The sequence below is a fragment of the Podarcis vaucheri genome, assembly GCF_965113315.1.
Source record: "Podarcis vaucheri genome assembly, chromosome: 8".
Classification (NCBI taxonomy): domain Eukaryota; kingdom Metazoa; phylum Chordata; class Lepidosauria; order Squamata; family Lacertidae; genus Podarcis; species Podarcis vaucheri.
Genome location: NC_138766.1, coordinates 49042158 through 49059603, shown reverse-complemented (window position 1 = coordinate 49059603; position 17446 = coordinate 49042158). Strand labels below are relative to the sequence as shown.

At 40.1% G+C, this 17446-nt stretch overlaps 1 protein-coding gene across 1 annotated transcript in view; it reads right to left on the bottom strand.

Moving 5' to 3' along the window:
• The window catches only part of LAMA3 (laminin subunit alpha 3), a 132312-nt gene that overhangs the window by 4161 nt on the left and 110705 nt on the right, over window positions 1-17446 (bottom strand). The window contains exons 59-73 of the mRNA XM_082234871.1: window positions 17105-17284; window positions 14034-14185; window positions 13777-13939; window positions 13272-13405; window positions 11967-12114; window positions 10707-10826; window positions 10100-10221; window positions 9314-9434; window positions 8869-9009; window positions 8631-8761; window positions 6725-6856; window positions 5386-5530; window positions 2917-3080; window positions 1850-2039; window positions 910-1050 (exon numbers count right to left, since the gene is read on the bottom strand). Coding sequence (XP_082090997.1) covers window positions 910-1050; window positions 1850-2039; window positions 2917-3080; window positions 5386-5530; window positions 6725-6856; window positions 8631-8761; window positions 8869-9009; window positions 9314-9434; window positions 10100-10221; window positions 10707-10826; window positions 11967-12114; window positions 13272-13405; window positions 13777-13939; window positions 14034-14185; window positions 17105-17284 — 2184 coding nt within the window. The remainder of the gene's footprint in view (window positions 1-909; window positions 1051-1849; window positions 2040-2916; window positions 3081-5385; window positions 5531-6724; window positions 6857-8630; window positions 8762-8868; window positions 9010-9313; window positions 9435-10099; window positions 10222-10706; window positions 10827-11966; window positions 12115-13271; window positions 13406-13776; window positions 13940-14033; window positions 14186-17104; window positions 17285-17446) is intronic.

Genomic DNA, 17446 nt, shown 5'->3' with positions numbered 1-17446 from the left:
AAAGCTGAGGCTGCTGAAGAGGCCAGAGACCATCTTGGCTGTCTCTCAGTGCAGACCCAGGTCACTGCACCTGAGCTTCCACAGCCACTACCTGCCATGAACCACCATTGGCAGAATTGGCAGCAACAGAGATGTTCTATGCTTCTGGTAATATTTTATTCACTTGTTAATTATGCTGTTTTAAAAGTGCATTTTGTATTTGATTTCCTTTAGTAAAGTTTTGTTTTTAAATATTTAAGATAATATTTTAGTTTCCTGTTAATTATGTTGCTTTGAATGTATACTTTTTATTTGAAGTTCTAATGTGTTGTAAACCACTTTGAGATATTTCCCCCCTCTTAAAAATATAAAGTGGTAATAGTAATAATGCAGTTGTCACAGACTGGAAGTACTCCAGGTAAGAACTATGTTGTTGTTTAGTCGTTTAGTCATGTCTGACTCTTCGTGACCCCATGGACCAGAGCACGCCAGGCACTCCTTTCTTCAACTGCCTCCCACAGTTTGGTCAAACTCATGTTAGTGTGAGAACTAGACTGCCACTATTTTCAGGTGGCATTGAAACACACACCAGCAAATTCAGGTTGTGCCATTATAGCTGATTGGGATGTATTGTGCAACAAGCCCACTTCCCCAAAAGATTGGATTTTTTATGATAAGGAAAGTGTGGGGAAAATGCACTGGAAAACATGGGATACTAGCATTGGCTAAACTTACCTCCTTGCTAACAAACTAGAATGAATGCTCATTAAGTATTGTTATCTAATCTGCCTACAAACAACTCAAGATGAATACTGAATAAGCAGGTCATCTGGAACCACCCCTGATTTTATGCAGCTGGAAAAAGAAAATGTTAACTGCCTTGAGCCAACCACATCTAAGTCCACATCAACTGAAACATCAGCTTTTTACCTGAATTTTCAATGAAGGAACCCCTCCTAGGTAGATCGGTGACTCAGTCATGGCAGAGAAGGAAGGTTCTGTGTTTACTTCCCGAGCTTTCAGACCATCAACAAGAAGTCGTACTCTCTTTCCAGCTCTGCTGAACACCACCTTTTCAGAAAACAAGCACTGTCTTAAACAAATACACCCAAGTTTAAAAAATAAAGCAGTGCTAAATGTCCTAAGTGGTAACAGGACTGTGCCTTATTAAAAACTATTTTGAAGTTTAGCATTCTATGGGGGACACATAACTGACCTTCACCTGGCATTGTCCACACATCCTGAAATATATATTCACAATGAGGGCTGGACGCTTCAGCTGATGACAGTAATGCCTGAGTGGATGTTAAATAAACTGTAATTTGCTGCCATGTAGTCATCTGGCAGTTCCTTAATGTGGAGAGTATGAGAGATTCTCTGTGTTTTAAATTTCACCAGAAATTGATCTGAACCTACCAGCCACAGGAGGAGAGGGGAATGAGAGGCAAATCATGGATTGGGTTCCAGTCAGATACCCTCAGCAGATGGCATGAAAATAAAGTGGTTTGGACCAGTGGTTCCCAATTAGCGAAATACTGTGGCCCCCCTGTTTTTCAAAAGCCAAGACATGGACCCCCTACTTTTGAAAAATTTGATACCTCTGTAGTAGCTTTTGTGGGTCTACGGCAGCGGGTCCATGGCACAATTCTCACGTAGGTTACACAAACTCCCTGGGGTCCATGGACCACCAATTGGGAGCCACTGGTTTGGTCAATAATTGTATCACTAGACTTTGCTGCTTCTCCTTCCCACCATGGCAGTGATAGCTTTTGTCTACAAGCTGCCTCCTTCAGAGTTAGAGATCTGTCACAATGGCTACCCTATGCACTAAATGACTGAATCCTTTAGCCAAGGCAGATTTCATACTCACAGTATGCCACTGTCCATCATTGTATTTAGCTTTGCTTTTGATTTTTATCTTCCTTCCATCAGCAGCAAGTAAAAGCACAAAACGCCCTTTTGAAAGGAAAAGAGCTGTGTAGCTGTTCCCCAGCTTGTCTCCCATGAAGAAGATCAATCCTCTAGATGATGATGTACGAATGTCCACAGCAAAATGGGACCTTGAATTACATTTTTTTAAGTTCAGAGAAGATTAACCAATACAGAAGCAGAAAATGCTATGGTTATATTATTATATTTCTCATTAAATTAATATTCAGTTGCTTCCAAGTTCCTCTCTCTTCTGTGCTCTCAATTACTCTTTGATGAAGGATATAATTTACCACAAAGACATCAATAAGCTCCAAGTATAACCAGATATTTGAACCTGGATTGCTGTATCCAAGCCCAGAACTGATTATCACATATACAGTCAAACAAATGCCGCATTGCCTTATTTACATTATTATTACAATATGGGATAAAATATGTTCCTAGGAGCCCAGTCTGAAAGTACCTGTATGATGTTTGGGGACATGAGACAGGGACTTGGGCAACAGAACTCAGGTGCCTTACTCTGCTCCTCTGGGACAGATCTCAAGCTGAGGGCATTACTGACTTAAATCTCCATTGTTCTGCAGCATCATGCATATGGTAACATGAGCCAGAACAAGCTGATTTTCAGTTCAGTTGGGACCTTGTGACTTAAGGAACCAACTGTAACTTGACTTGCTGTATATAAATCTTACTCCAAGTTGTGTTCCCCAGTCTGAGCAATTCATCCAATGGAACAATAGAACTGCCTTGTCACAGGTCTGCCTCTGACTACATTCCTCCCTCCGGCAACCTGGTGTCTAGCCACCAGCCTGCCTTCCAATTGTTTCTCTGGCCCTTGTTTGTCTGTTCCAGTGTCTGAATTCCAGCCTGTTTGTCTGCTGCCTTTGACCCAGCCCTCGCCTACTTTGCCAGACAACAGCTAGGTCTCAGCCTGAAAATATTCCATGGAATTCTAGATGCTTTGAAAATGTTGAGAACAACAACCACAACAAATCCCATTACCTGTCTCTTGATGATGCTTGAGATGTTGTAAACAACAAATGAGTGTCAGGAGTATTGCCAAAATGATATGCTCCAGTGACAAAATTTAACTGAGCATGTAAAGGACAGCCCTTGTTGTTTTGCTGCATACTTCCATCTGTCAAATAGGCAATGGGTTTTTTCCTCTGGAAAAGAAAATGTAAATATTTAGTACTGACACCTCTTAATACAAGGTTGGGGGTTAATAATTTTGCAGAGTTATGCATTTCCTTGAGATCATTGAGTGTATTCACTCATTTGTCGTGTCTGAAAATTGACATCTTGTTTTTCTCTCTGGTATCTGTCGTAGATCTGAGGATATTTTTAGAACTATGTTTCAAAAATCATTGAGTCACAACTTGAGGTTTTCAAGGTTTTCAAAAGTAAATGCTATTCCTCTCCGCTCTCAGTGTGGTGTTCTTGATTAAATTATCCATCCTCTTCTGATTGGCAATCTATGTATGTTTACTCAAAAGTGACTCCCTTTATAGTAGGGATGGTGAACCACAATTTCTGTCATCCTTTACCATTTGTCATGCTAGAAGGAGCTGATGGGAACTGGAATCTATAGAAAATGGAATCCATGATGACATCAAAAGACGAGAGTAGCAGTTGCCAATCACCATACTCCTGATGAAGGAAGCAACACTAGCACAAAATGAGCCCATGCAACCCACCTCTGGATCTGAACTACAGCCAAGTACCGCATTTTTCGCTCCATAAGACACACTTTTTTCCTCCTAAAAAGTAAGGGGAAATGCCTGTGCGTCTTATGGAGCGAATGTGTGGTCGATCGCTGGCTCCCTTTCTGGCCCTGCCCCCTTGCCCAGGCCTCCTTGTTGAATGTCCTGCAGACGGAGGCTGTTTGTTTCCCCAACGACATGTGACTGGCTGATTAGATTATTTGTCTGGAAACTATAGAAACAGCTCCCTTTCCTTTCCTAAAGAAGCTGCTGAACTGTGAGGTGAACCCCATAAAAACGGGATTTTTTTCGCTTTGCAAAGTCGGCTCAACAACTTTGAGCTGATCCTCAAAAAAACGGGGCTTTTCCCCTTAAAGAAGCTGCACAACTGTGAGCTGATACCCCCCAAAAACGGGGCTTTCCCCCTTTCCTCCTCTAAAAACTAGGTGCGCCTTATGAAGCGAAAAATACGGTACAGTGGTACCTCAGGTTACATACGCTTCAGGTTACAGACTCCGCTAACCCAGAAATAGTGCTTCAGGTTAAGAACTGTTCTGTTAAGAACAGAAATCGTGCTCTGGCGGCGCGGCGGCAGCAGGAGGCCCCATTAGCTAAAGTGGTGCTTCAGGTTAAGAACAGTTTCAGGTTAAGAACAGACCTCCAGAACAAATTAAGTACTTAACCCGGGATACCACTGTACTTCTTCTGGCTATTGATCAACCACACTTGTCCCCTTATCATCCCATGAAGCAGCATCCAGCAAGGAAGCAGAGGAGGAAGACTACATTTGCTGCACTCACACCTCACTGGTAAATGCAGCGATGCCCCCACCCCCAGTTTTATAGGGGTTGTTCTGGTTTTATGCAATTTTGCTCATAAGCACAATAGCCAGGAATGTAACCCTCACGTAAGATGTGAGATAACTATGTTCTTTCCATGGTAATTACCAACTGTTATTCTTTCAAAGCGTGTACTGTATATACTAATTCAAGCACATTAGCAAAAAATTTACAAATGGCTTATTTGTTGACTACGTTCACTGAATGTATCCAAATAGGTTTCCCTTCCATGCTGAGCAGCATGGTTATTTACAACAGATCTTTCTACAGTGCTTCCTTTACCCAACTCATTTCCCAGAGTTTGTTCTCAGTCAGAGCTCTCTTTCATTATGCTTCTGCTATCACCACTTGCCCTACTCAGGCTTTCATTATAAGGCTTACTAGCACAAGCAAGGAGAGGAGAGGGGCACAAGCTCACCTCCCATCCCCATTGCCCTCTGTGTGTTTAAGGGTAACTGTTTGCAACGAGGACGCCTCCTGTACTCATGGAGGCTCCCAAGCATTTTGGAATCCTGATTTCTATGTCTAGAGAACTAGACATAGTTCTATAATTAAATAACATAACAATCAGAAGTTACCGTATTTTTCGCTCCATAGGACGCACTTTTTCCCTCCTAAAAAGCAAGGGAAAATGTGTGTGCGTCATGTGTGCTGCCCTTCTCCCTCCTCGGGGAAAAGCCCCCGAGAGCCACACACACACTCCACGCGGCTTGTGAAAGGGAGCGCTGCGCAGAGCCTGGGATACATACAGGCTCTGCTCAGCGCTCCCTTTAAATAATATTTTTTTTCTTGAATTCCCCCTCTAGAAACTAGGTGCGCCTTATCATCAGGTGTGCCTTATGGAGCGAAAAATACAGTATGTTTTCTTGTTGAATAAACTTGTATTTTCTTTTCTTTTCCTTTTCTTTACAGAACTCTGAACTCCCAACCTTTAAAAGCCTTGGATGGTCCACATCATTCAGGTCTTTCAGCAGCATCAGCTTGGGTTGTTTCTTTATCATACAGGATCCTAAGGATACATCAATCTTCTTAGTGTTATCAGTTAGGTTTTGTACTTGAGGAAGCCGATCTGATCTGGAATAGATGTAAGAGAAAGCACATATTTCACATAGCGGAGCCAGCTGATAGGCTTGTAAAATACATAGGAGAAATTCTTTTTTCTAGGAAGACAGTACAAATAAATCAATTTAGCCTAGTTTTCCCTCTAAATGCTTTGCCTTTCTACTGTGTTTTGTATACGAGGTGACACATTTGGAGGTGGCATTTTTATTGGCACTACTTTATTAGTGGAAAATTAATGCATCTTTGGGAAAGGTGTTCTGAATGCAGCTGTGCTGAGAATAAGCACACACAATACAGGCAATAACATCTATAAATTTGAAAATCTTAGTTGAATTGATGAATGTTCTGCCTTGCCCAATCAATAATACTTCTCTTTTAAGTGGATCCTTACTTATTCTGTTAAGGGGCGATGTGCAAAAATATTACTTTCTCTCACAGGGGCCTCCCACCTGGAATCTGATTTAGCAAAAAGTTCTATAATATTTATGTTAGAAAATAGCTGATACACTGGATAGGTTACATGAGCTAAAGTCTACAGGGGGTAAAAGATTGCAGCCTGAGTTGAGAGAAATGAGCAGGTGGGCTCAGTATGGGTGGTACCAGAGGAAGAGGGGCAAGCACCCCTCTAAATGAGGAACTTGCCCTCCTCTTCATTGCTGGACCCCTGTCCTTAACACATACTGTTATTTTTCTTTCAGAGAGCAACTTGCCCACCTAGAAATATACTTTGCCCCTCCTGTTTGCAGCCCCTGAAATATTTTTCTGGTGCTGCCTCTGGGACTCAGCAACACCAAAACAGTTATGAAAGTGTAAAAGTATCACAACTGTACCTCCGCACATTTTGGGTGGGTTCTGATAAACTGATGCAGTGCAAGCTGCACTGGGAAGCTGCAGTGTGCCTAATCTGCACCAATTTCCTGATAGTCCACGAGTTAAGCTGTATGGCAAATGCCAGCAGTACAGTCAACACAGAGGAACGGTGATCCAAACCCTGCACAATACAGCATTGTCCTTTTCAGGTACTACTTGCTAACGTTCTGGTTTCACTTTCAGGCATACAGATGCTACTTTTTCAGCATGTGCCCAAAGGCATCGTGCAGCGTATTACGATTCTGTTGTGCTCATTGTAAACACTGGTTTTGTGAGGAGCAGAAAGTACCATATTAATGGATTGGAACAGTCTGTGCTCTTGTGCAATATGTTTACCTTTGTATAAAGACATTGGAAATGCATCCTTCAAAATCATTCCCACCCAACTCTATTGGCCGACTCATTGTTTTCCTTCCAAGGGTTCCAACGATTGTTGACTCAGGCACATCATCAACTAGCATCTTAAGCCTGGAATGAGAAAAACAAAACCTAGCGTGAAATTTTGAGAGCAAAACTATTAAGTCATCCCAACATTAATTTCATCAGCCACTTAACATTCATACAGTACATTTTAACCGTGGTTCACAAAGCTGTTTACAGCATAAAGCACTACTAGTACATTTTTTAAAAAGAAAAGAAAACCAACCAATCAGATCAGTGTATATCTTAGTTAACTCATTTTCAAAAGCCTAGAACAATTTTTTTTGCCGGCCTCAAAAAATAGGCAAGTGAGAGCTCCCAGAAGGAGGACATTCTATAATACTGAGGCAGCTACCCAAAAGGTCCAGCTTCTAATGGACACTAATCTACAATTCACAAAAGATGATACCCTGAGCGGGTAAATTATGACTTCAAGCACAGCCTTGTTCTCCTGTTACAACTTAGATGGAAAAGGGTTGCATATAATCACCAGTGTCTATTTATTTTTTTAATCGTGTATTTATTAAATTTGGACTGACTGCAGTAGAGCTCCCCTTTTCTGCATGGGACCGTGATTAAGCAGAGTAGAATAAGATTCCGCACAACTTATGCAGAAGTATGTGGCCACGTTGGTGCCTCTTTTGCTCTTTGTTTTCACACTGCAGCACAAAACCTACACCACTCATTAACAGTCTAACATTTTCTGTGGCTAGCCAAAGGGCCCATGCAGTCTATGTATACCCATGTGACTAAATGAGAGCATCCAATACAGATTCTAAAACTCCATATAGGCATTATTTTAGAAATCAAACCATTACATTTGACACATTATTGTTGATGAATTGGATTGTTGCCGCAGTGCTCTCCACACAGAATTCAAGCAGCTAGTTGGTTGTCATGGGATAGGGTTATTTCCTGCCAGGTTACCTTCCAGAAGCTGGTATACATGGAGTAAGAAGCCAATATTTGTGATGGCCAAACCACGACTGAACGTTCAACTAACCAGGTTAACCACGGTGATGATCGTCACATGAGATGCACATCAGCAGAATCTAATCATAGAAGCTTCTGCTCCACCAAGCCAACACAAATTAACAGTGGGCACAGGTTTCACAATTGCAGCAACATTACAGAATTTCCCCATTAGGTGGATTTATGTAAAATTAAAAATGCCATGATTCCTAGGTTGCTAGCAAATATCAAAACAGATGTGAAAAGAAGATATCTGAGCAAGTCCATACAAAGAAGATGTGGAGGCAAAAGGTTAGCAGCATCTGTGTATTTAGCATAACCTGGGAAAGCTAAGAGATCAATTTATACATGCTAGTTGTGATCTAGCAGTTTCAATCTGCTTGCAGAGCTCTGTGTGCACAATATTTGCTTCATTCTGTTCTCCGAGAGGGAAGCACATGGTGCACACAATGGGAAATGCCAGTGAAGTCTCACGGAAGAGTATGAAAAGCCTTTCTACTCTTATGTGCAGAGCTGCAGAGCTCTTGATCATGCCCTATGGAAGAGGAGTGGGTTGTGAAACTGGCGTACCAAGCACAGGGATAAGCGCATACAGAACACACAAAAATAAACTGGGTCTACGTTTTGTCACAGAAAATGCTCTAATATTCAATAATGGAACTGTGAAGACTTTGAAAATACAAAAAAAGTCTCCTGTTTATTCAGAGGTTCCACATCAACTGCTAGCATTAATCCTAATGCAGTTTTAACTTTCTAGATATTATATAATCAAATGTCAAGTCAAGCAATACAGCCCCATATTTTTTCTCTAACATAGTATTCACTCTGTCCCATAAAGTGTTGGACTTACGTGTCACCCTCTTTCATCACTGTTACATAATGCATTGAGCCATCTTCATATCTCTTGCTAGACTGACCTTCTTCATCAGCTAACTTTACGATGACAAAGCCATTTCTCAGGAGCACAGTAAGCACATCAGGCTAAAAACAAACAAACCAAAATTTAATTTTTGAGGTTTTAGCTTTGGCAAAAAGGGGGATATGATTATCGTTGAACAGGAGAACAAAAGAAGATATATCTCTCATACCCGTAAATTGTAATATAGCAATGTTCCATCAAGGGCCAATGTGTGAAAGCCAAATCCAATTTGGAAGTCGTTAGGAAATGGAAAACCATCATCACTCAAATCAAGTACTCCATTCTTAGAAAAAGTCGCAGCTCTCACAAGCTAAAAATACAAATGGATAATGAATAGGTTTCCTTTTTCAGAAGAGTCATTCCTACTTTCCTTGCTTCTGTCTAATATATCAAGTGCAATTAATGGATCTCACATTATGGGCTCCATGGGAATGTGGGGCTCACATATCTTATTCTGGAAAGGTGTGAAAGTCCTCACTTTGCAAAGTTTTTTTTTTTTTTTGGGGGGGGGGGTCTTAAATGCATTATATGAATGAAATGCTATCATGATCAAACAATGTTGAGCTCTATAGATTAGTATCCAGTACCTAAGGAAGTTGTAATCGGCAAATTACCTTCCAGTCTTCGGGACAATTTTTGCTGACACCAAGCATCTCAGAGATGGTAGGAGAAGACTCAAAAGAAGTTTTTACATTCTTCATGCACCCACGAAATGGAGGTGTCGATATATTAAAGCTGTTTCCACAAAGAAAGAAAAAATACCACATAGCCTTTAAATTTGCCATTATTGATTCCAAATGTCTCATTTCATGTACAAACTGTTTTCCACTTCTTATCTCCAGAGTAATTCAGTAAGTGCTGTTAAGAGATTGTGAATTGCCCTAGATCACTAATTAAATATCTTGGTTAGAAAAGGGTATCCCACTCTCAAATCTGCCACTCTATTCACTGGCCCCCACTATACACATGAGAGAAGTATTACAATGGCAGAATGACAAGTGCAAACCGGCATTAAACTTACGTGAAGCATATTTTTGTATCTACGTAGTAAGCTTTTGTGTTTGTGAACTGGAACTGGAGGTACAAACTTAAGGCCTTACAGTTCAACCCAGACCTGGAAAAGGACCATCTAGGTCTTTCAGTGAAACACTCTGCTTTGTGTTAATCATGCCTGCACAAATGAAACCTACCAAGCTGAATACAGCCCAGCCGCCAAGTATTTGTAGCGTTCAAGGTGATTTGACAATGCTCACACTAGGCATCAAACACAGGAGAAACGTCAGACCACAACACCTGGAAGGTCACATCATTCAGCTCGGTGGACCCCAAGTTATGCAGGCCTGACTTCCATCCATAAAACAACACAACAATCTTAGGGAGTAATCTGTAGTGTAACTCACCGTTCTCTTATAGAGGCTGGGATTCCACCGAGGTAATATGAATTGAACGGAAACATACTTATGTTAACTTGTTCTCTAGGCCTGCCGAAAGCAACTATTTGTGGGCCAATGAGTAAAAGAACCTGAAATGAATAAAACAATCAGATTTTAAACCAGCCTACAAAGAAACAAGGGAATTTATATATAAATTTCATATTATCACAACTTGTTTTTAAAACAAATAATGCTTCAGAAGTTAATCTAACTGTTGTTCCATTGGGTAGTTAAATAACTAGTAAAAGTGAGAAGACTAAGTTCTAAGAAGAAGAAGAAGAAGATGATGAAGAAGAATTTATTATTTATACCCCGCCCATCTGGCTGGGTTTCCCCAGCCACTCTGGGCAGCTTCCAACAAAACACTAAAATACAATAACCTGTTAAACATTAAAAGCTTCCCTAAACAGGGCTTTTTCCCTTTGAAGGAAAAAAGGACATAGCATCTAGAAGATGCTAAGCAGAAATGTTAACTTTTATAAATGGTGTGAATTTGCATCATTTATAGCATCATTCATAAGTGATTATATAGTCGGATATTCATTTATTTTACATTTTTTTAAAAAAAACTTACTATTTGATCCATTCCGTTGTTTATGACCACTTGGCTCTTTGCTTCTTTTGGAGGCTGTGAATCAACTTTATACCTGAGTACCAGCTGGCCTTTTTCAATCCTCAAACAAATGAACTTGTCCTGCAATTAAAAAATAATATGTCATGTAATATATTATAAAGAGTCATTTATTTGAATTAGGCATAATTAGCAGTACTCTGTGCAGTAATCCTGAAAATTTCAGCCTCAACATTTTAAAGAAAATGTGCATTACCAGTTCTAGTGGCTGAATGTACAGATGAATTTGAATCTGAGCCACATTTCAGAAATCCATAACTCGCCTTTATGCAGAACACAACAGCCTTACAACGTCAGCCTTACAATTGGCTGCATACAAGTTTCTGGATTGGCCAGAGCTGGTATGATTGTCATGGCAGGTTCCACAGCCTTATTATACATTTCTAGGTTAGGAGCTCAATATGTTGTACCACGAAAAAGCTCAAGAAAACACAGTCATTCCTTTGAGGACTTTGTTCTGCTTACTGCAGTTCTGTCCTCCTATTACGTAAGTGGCCTACGTTAGAGAAAGCAGAAGGGCAACTCTGAAAGAAAATTTTATCGCTATGCCCTGAGGAATAATTCATCCTTTCAGTTGATTCATATCTACATTTTTTTTTTTACTCAAGCAGTATTTCCTTTGATCTGACATGTGCAAAACTTTTGCCTCAACTCTATTTATTTATAAAACACATATAGCATTTTTCTATATGAAGACAACACAAAGCAGTGAACACAGTAAATCACAGGCTGAATATTTAGGTTGGGGGTTGTTACAGTAATTTCTCCTAATCTTTCATTCAAAACATTTCACCTGCTAACCTCACTTCTTCAAGTCTTTTGACTGTGGGCAAAGTAATTGGGCATAACCATTCTTTCCACTTCTGCCATATGTTTCTATGGTGCCTGCTGGCATCAGAATTCCTTGCTGGAATAATACAAAGCTTTAAATGGATCTAAAATAGTCTTCTTTCAATTGATTAAGCTTATGCCCTGGCCTGAAGAATTAGTTAACTAAGATTTCTCACTAATCATTGAAGTTACTCATCAATTTTTGCCACCAAGCACTGTGTTTTACAAGACATGTGTAAAGCACATGCTTTTTAAACATTTTTCCTAATTACATTCAGGTTCTACAATTCAATTTTCGTATCCATTCACTCTTAATTGTTATGCAAATATTATTTGCATGAATCTCTTTCTCCACATGAGCAGAAATATTACCTGATTACTTGCAAAAAACACAATTCCATCATCTGTAGTAGTCTGAATGGTTTGTTCATATCGTCGAAAAGCGCTAGTTGGTGAAGTTACATCAACATGTGCATAACCTGTGCCTTCAAAATAAAGTCTGGAAGACTGTTCTTTATATCTGTAACAAAGAAAGGGGGAAGTGAGAACTACTGCATGTTCAGAATCTCAAGAAGTATGTTAAGCAAACATTCGCAAAATCAGTATTTTTCAGTTTGAGATCATAAAAAGGGGAAGTTGTATTTTAAAACTTTTTAAAACAATTTTTTTGTCACAATTATTTAAAAAAAGGCTGCTTTCTCCTGTTGGGATATAAACAAGAAGAATCTACACAGTGGATTTATCTTGCACGATCTCACAGCAAGCCCACACAGATGACCTTCCTTCCCCAAGATGAGCATTCTCATCCTCTGACAGCTTAATCATTAGTATCAACCTACTAAGTGGAAAAGATTTTACACAAAGAATGCCTGAGTTGTCTGTATGGGCTTCTTAAGCACTGCATAGGACTTGGAGCAGTTCAGCACACCTAATTGTTAAGGCTTGCTGAACACATGTTCAGCTTCCTTTGCTAATTCTGTTCCATGTGGATGTCATTACAATATGATAGAAAAGATCTCTCTTCAGGCCACAATTGCTAAACTTTGACTGGGATAAGGAGAGTGTGACAGTGTTAGAAACTGAGATATGAAAGCTAGGAGCTAAATAGCACCTTAAACCTAGGTTATGGGCACAACAACGGTTTAGGCGCACTTTTTTGTAACAAGAATACGATACTGAAAATGAATGAACTGCAGCAAAAATACTATGTTCATTTTTCATATGGTCTAGTCTTTCCCCTGCCCACCCCCCTAATATTCTTAATACTTCTCCAGTCTTCAGAGAGTAGCTGGAAGTGGGGAGGCAGAAAAAGGTCCTCCTTTCCTTCCACTCTGCAGTTTTAAATCTGAAATCTTAGGCACAGAACTGAGCCCAGAGCTCAGAAACTGCTCACACCAATGAAATTTCCTGTCGCAAAATGCACCTAGAACAATGGGAGTTTTGAACACTGGTGATAGATTATTCTGTGGTGCAATGCGTCAGTGCACCTGGCTGTCAACCAGAAGGCTGGTGGTTCGAGCCCACCCAGGGATGGCTGTGGGCAGGATTATTGCATTGCAGGGGGTTGAACTAAATGACCCTCAGGGTGCCTTCCAACTCTATGATTCTATGTATTATAAAATTCCAAATATACAGCACATGCCATGTGATAGGATTTTATTTTATTTTTTAATTTACCTTCTGCATGGTTGTACTTCACTGGTATCAAGATTAAAACTCCTCTTGAAATTGTACAGGCTGATAACTCTCTCATTCAAGCTATCCAGTTCAATGCAGCCTTCATAAGGAGAGTAGTTTAGCGTACTGGGAAGCTGTAAAAGTAAAAACAGTCTTCAGTGAAATTCAGCCCCATAATTTTAATTAATTATTCAGATTGATGAATTCTGCTTTTCAATGCAAAATTTGGTTAGATTTTTTGAAACCCACCTAGGATATATATCTCATACTGACTAATAATAATAATAATAATAATTTATACCCCGCCCAACTGGCTGGATTTCCCTAGCCACTCTTGGCAGCTCCCAGCAGAATATTAATAATAACAATAAGTTATGCATTGTTATTGCTTAGGTCCTTTTTGTGAAGCAAATATGAAATGAAAGACTAATCTGGAGTATCAGCACTTGATTTACAATACACACACACACACACACAATATTTCCATAAGTTATAAACACATTACTATAAAATCGGACGGATATCCTCCAACATAGAAGACCACATTGTCAGGATCCAGGTTGAGAAGAGTATGGCTGTTTCCACTGCTGTCATCAAAAGGCCCAAAGCTTGATGGTGAAGGAGAGGTTGCACCTTGAATGTAATTCAGTTTTGCATACTGGTAAATCCTAAAAAAAAAAAAGGGGGGGGGAACAAAATTTGAATATCTCAACCTAAGCCCACAAAAAGTTCAGGAAGGATTTTTTTAATAGAGTCCCATACCTTTCAAACTGCACACGATCCAAAATTGCATCCTTGGTATCGCTTTCAAACACCGATTCCGGCACCCGTATTTCGGCTTCATCGCCCCCTAAACTATAGGCGCAAATGAGACGGCCATCGCGGACAGCCATGCCTATGTAGTCCTTGGAACTCTAAACATGAAAAAAAAAATTATTAATTAAGAAAGCTGGCTTCACATTTATTTATTTTTAAATAATCTTTAGAAGTATCAGTTGTTTGTGACTGTTAGGCTGTGCACAGGGAGTACATTCCCCTCACTCAACCTTTTCTACCTATTTTGTGGTCCCAGTGAAAATTACCCTCCTAAAGCTGCCATTTGCCCCAAGATGGCAGCTGCCAATTGGTGTCATTTATAACTTGAAGCATAAACCAATTCTAGGCCAGTTAAAGAGGCACACCAACTCCAAGAAGTATTGGAACTATAGTTTTGAGCCTTCTGGTTATATTTTTATTTCTTACTTGCCTTTCCCCATGGGTTCCAGAAATTTAAAAATATAGTATTCAAACAAATTACAGTCACAAGAATTGAGAATATTTATCTCATGTGTCAAAAGAGTAAAAATGTGCCTCTGCAATATATTATGTAAACTACATTATGAAGGTGTCAGATACATCTCTGTGGGAATAGAATTCCAAAACTTAAGGACCACCACAGGGAATGCCCTCTCCAGGTCACAAAAACCCAAACTTCCGAGAGTGGCCAAATTACCAATAGGGCCCTTCTGTTGATCTTAACACCCAAGAAGGTCCATAGGGAAAGATTTGGCCAGGGAGGAATGATTCCCTAAGCCAAATTGAGCCTATCTGAGGCTTTTGCCTACCTCATAGCTATTGTCACAACTTGCTAGTGGATAAGGCATGGTGTTGGATCTTTAGTCAAGGCAAAGGAGTGGGGGTTGGGAGTCCCATCCCTTACTCCCAAGAATCAGGGTACCCCATTAAGGGAGTCCAGAGGAACACGTTTCTGTCCAGATGCCCAGGCAGGGAATGATGGGCCATAGCTCCCCCACCCCAAATGATGATTCTGGAGGAGTTGCCCCAATTTGATATACGTCATAGCATGACCCTTAACCTAAGATTAACCCTGCCAAATCCAGATGGTCTGGATGATTCAGAATACACACCCAATGCCTACTGACATCTGCAATTATTAAAGTTGTGGTCTGTTTAATCCTAAAATGCTTGTCTTGTGATTACTGCATCTTCCCGTGCCTTGGCCCCCACCAGCTTCAGCCTACTATGCCTGGGCCCACAAGCCACTTTCAGTTAATTGACTGTTAGATAGAATAGTCCGATGTCCATTCACATTTGCCGCCCCAAATTAAGTTAATAAGCCATGTCTGTGCATGTTTAAAAGATGTAACCATCACTCTACTTTCAGCTAATATTATAGTCAAAAAGTGGGACACATTCACACAGTGATACACAAACTACTTACATATGTGAGGTTCTAAGGGATAAGAATAAAATTATCCCTTTATTGTTTTTTAAATTCCTGAAATGTAATTTTAAATTATAACACAATGGGCCTTTATTTACAATTGGACTGCAAGCTTTCAAATTATCAATGGATGGCAAATTAAAAGCACATTTGCTTTTTAAGGCTAATTTGGTTCCAAATGGCCACATAAAACTGCGTGTATCTCGCATAAAATAAAAATTGAAAAAATTGCCACCTAAAACTATATAAAATAAACAAATTGGCAGAACTGAATTCACATAGACTTTTTGTTTTGTTTGCTTTTTGCAGAGATACTCACTTTATCAAAGTAATTCAATTCTTGAACAGCAGCTCAGATATTTACAACCCATTGTCCATATTGATGGGTGAACAGCGTAATAAATATTAATAAAAATAACGGAGACCAGGTGGCGCGTTGGAAGATGGCCGACAATAACATCTCTCTGACCCATACGAGATACTAAGGGGCTGCTATGGGAAGTATGCAGCCTTCCTAACCCCCCCCCTGGATATGGGGGGGGCACTGCCCTGCCAGCGGTGTTCACAATGCACCCCCTGATCCGAGAGATGGAGGTGCCGAACACTTGGCACAGGCCCTCGGTGAAGTCAGATCTTCCTGACGCCGATTCCAATTAGCGCGTGCTGGTTGCTTCAGCTCGGAATTATAATTGGAAACATATGATTGGAAATGAAGCTGAAAACACATACATCAAGTAAAGCTCGACAGATAAGACTGCTGATTAATGGATCTCTGAGCCCAGGAGTAACGGACGGATAAGTAAATCTTCTGATGAATCACCACAAGGAGACTGTATGTTTGGAACGAAGGGGGGGGGGGTGGAGGAAAAAACTCTTTTTTTCTTTGCACGATGTGATATTAATAACCCTTCACCCCAGATAGAAACAAGATCGTCGCGTTTTTATGAATCATAGGCAGGATTTTAAGAACTATGTGGGATGGATTACAACAGGAGAGAAGACTGGTGAATGGTGAGAAAAGAGGAAATTTTTTATGACACAGTTAAAAAATGGCGTCTCACCAAAACAGGCTTGCCGGAGAAAGAAGGACAGGGGGAGGAGAATCAGGATCGTTTGAATGAGAAGGAATGTTGGAATGCAAGTTTGACCTGACAGAGCCCCCAGACTCATTTGATTTATTTGGTAAGCCTGAGAAAAATAAAGGACAGACCGGAGATTAATTTTGTTTATGGTAGCGTTGTACAGAGGCTGTCCCTGACCGATATGATTTTTGGAAGAGTACAAAATCCACATAGAATGCCAGCTTTCAACCTGCTTGTGAAAATCATCAGAGATCGCAAAGAAAGGAATTTATGATAACAACAAGAAGAGAAAGGAAGTAATAAAGGACTATGCAGATCAAACTGGACAGAACTGTCTAATTAAAGCAGTAAGATAAGTGATGCTGTTTTGGACTCGAGCGGAGCTTGATGTATGGGCACCCCCAACAAAATTTAAAATTTGGCTGTATAATTTGGAACTAATGTGATATGGATAATGTGATGTGATTGGCCTGTTAATAAAAATTATTTTTTTTAAAAAATAACGGAGACAAGAAACGAATACTTACATCCTTGTCACCCAAGTACATGACAAACATGTTGGACGTCTGCCGCCGTGGGCTGTCCAATCGTGAGAGAGGCCTTTGCAGATACAAAGAAAGAGAAGTATAGCCTTTCAAGTCATCAAGGTTATCTGGAGGCCGGACCTCAACCCCAGAACTGCCATTGAACCTCATGGGAACAGCAACCTATTAAAAATAAAAATGAATATGATTACAAACTTATATGGGAATCAAAACAGACATGCAATATTATTACAATTTTGACTTAAGTTCTGGGGAGCCATGCAACAGCCTTAATATATGTAAACAACTACAGTCCTATTCGGACATTTCATTGTCAGTTATCAC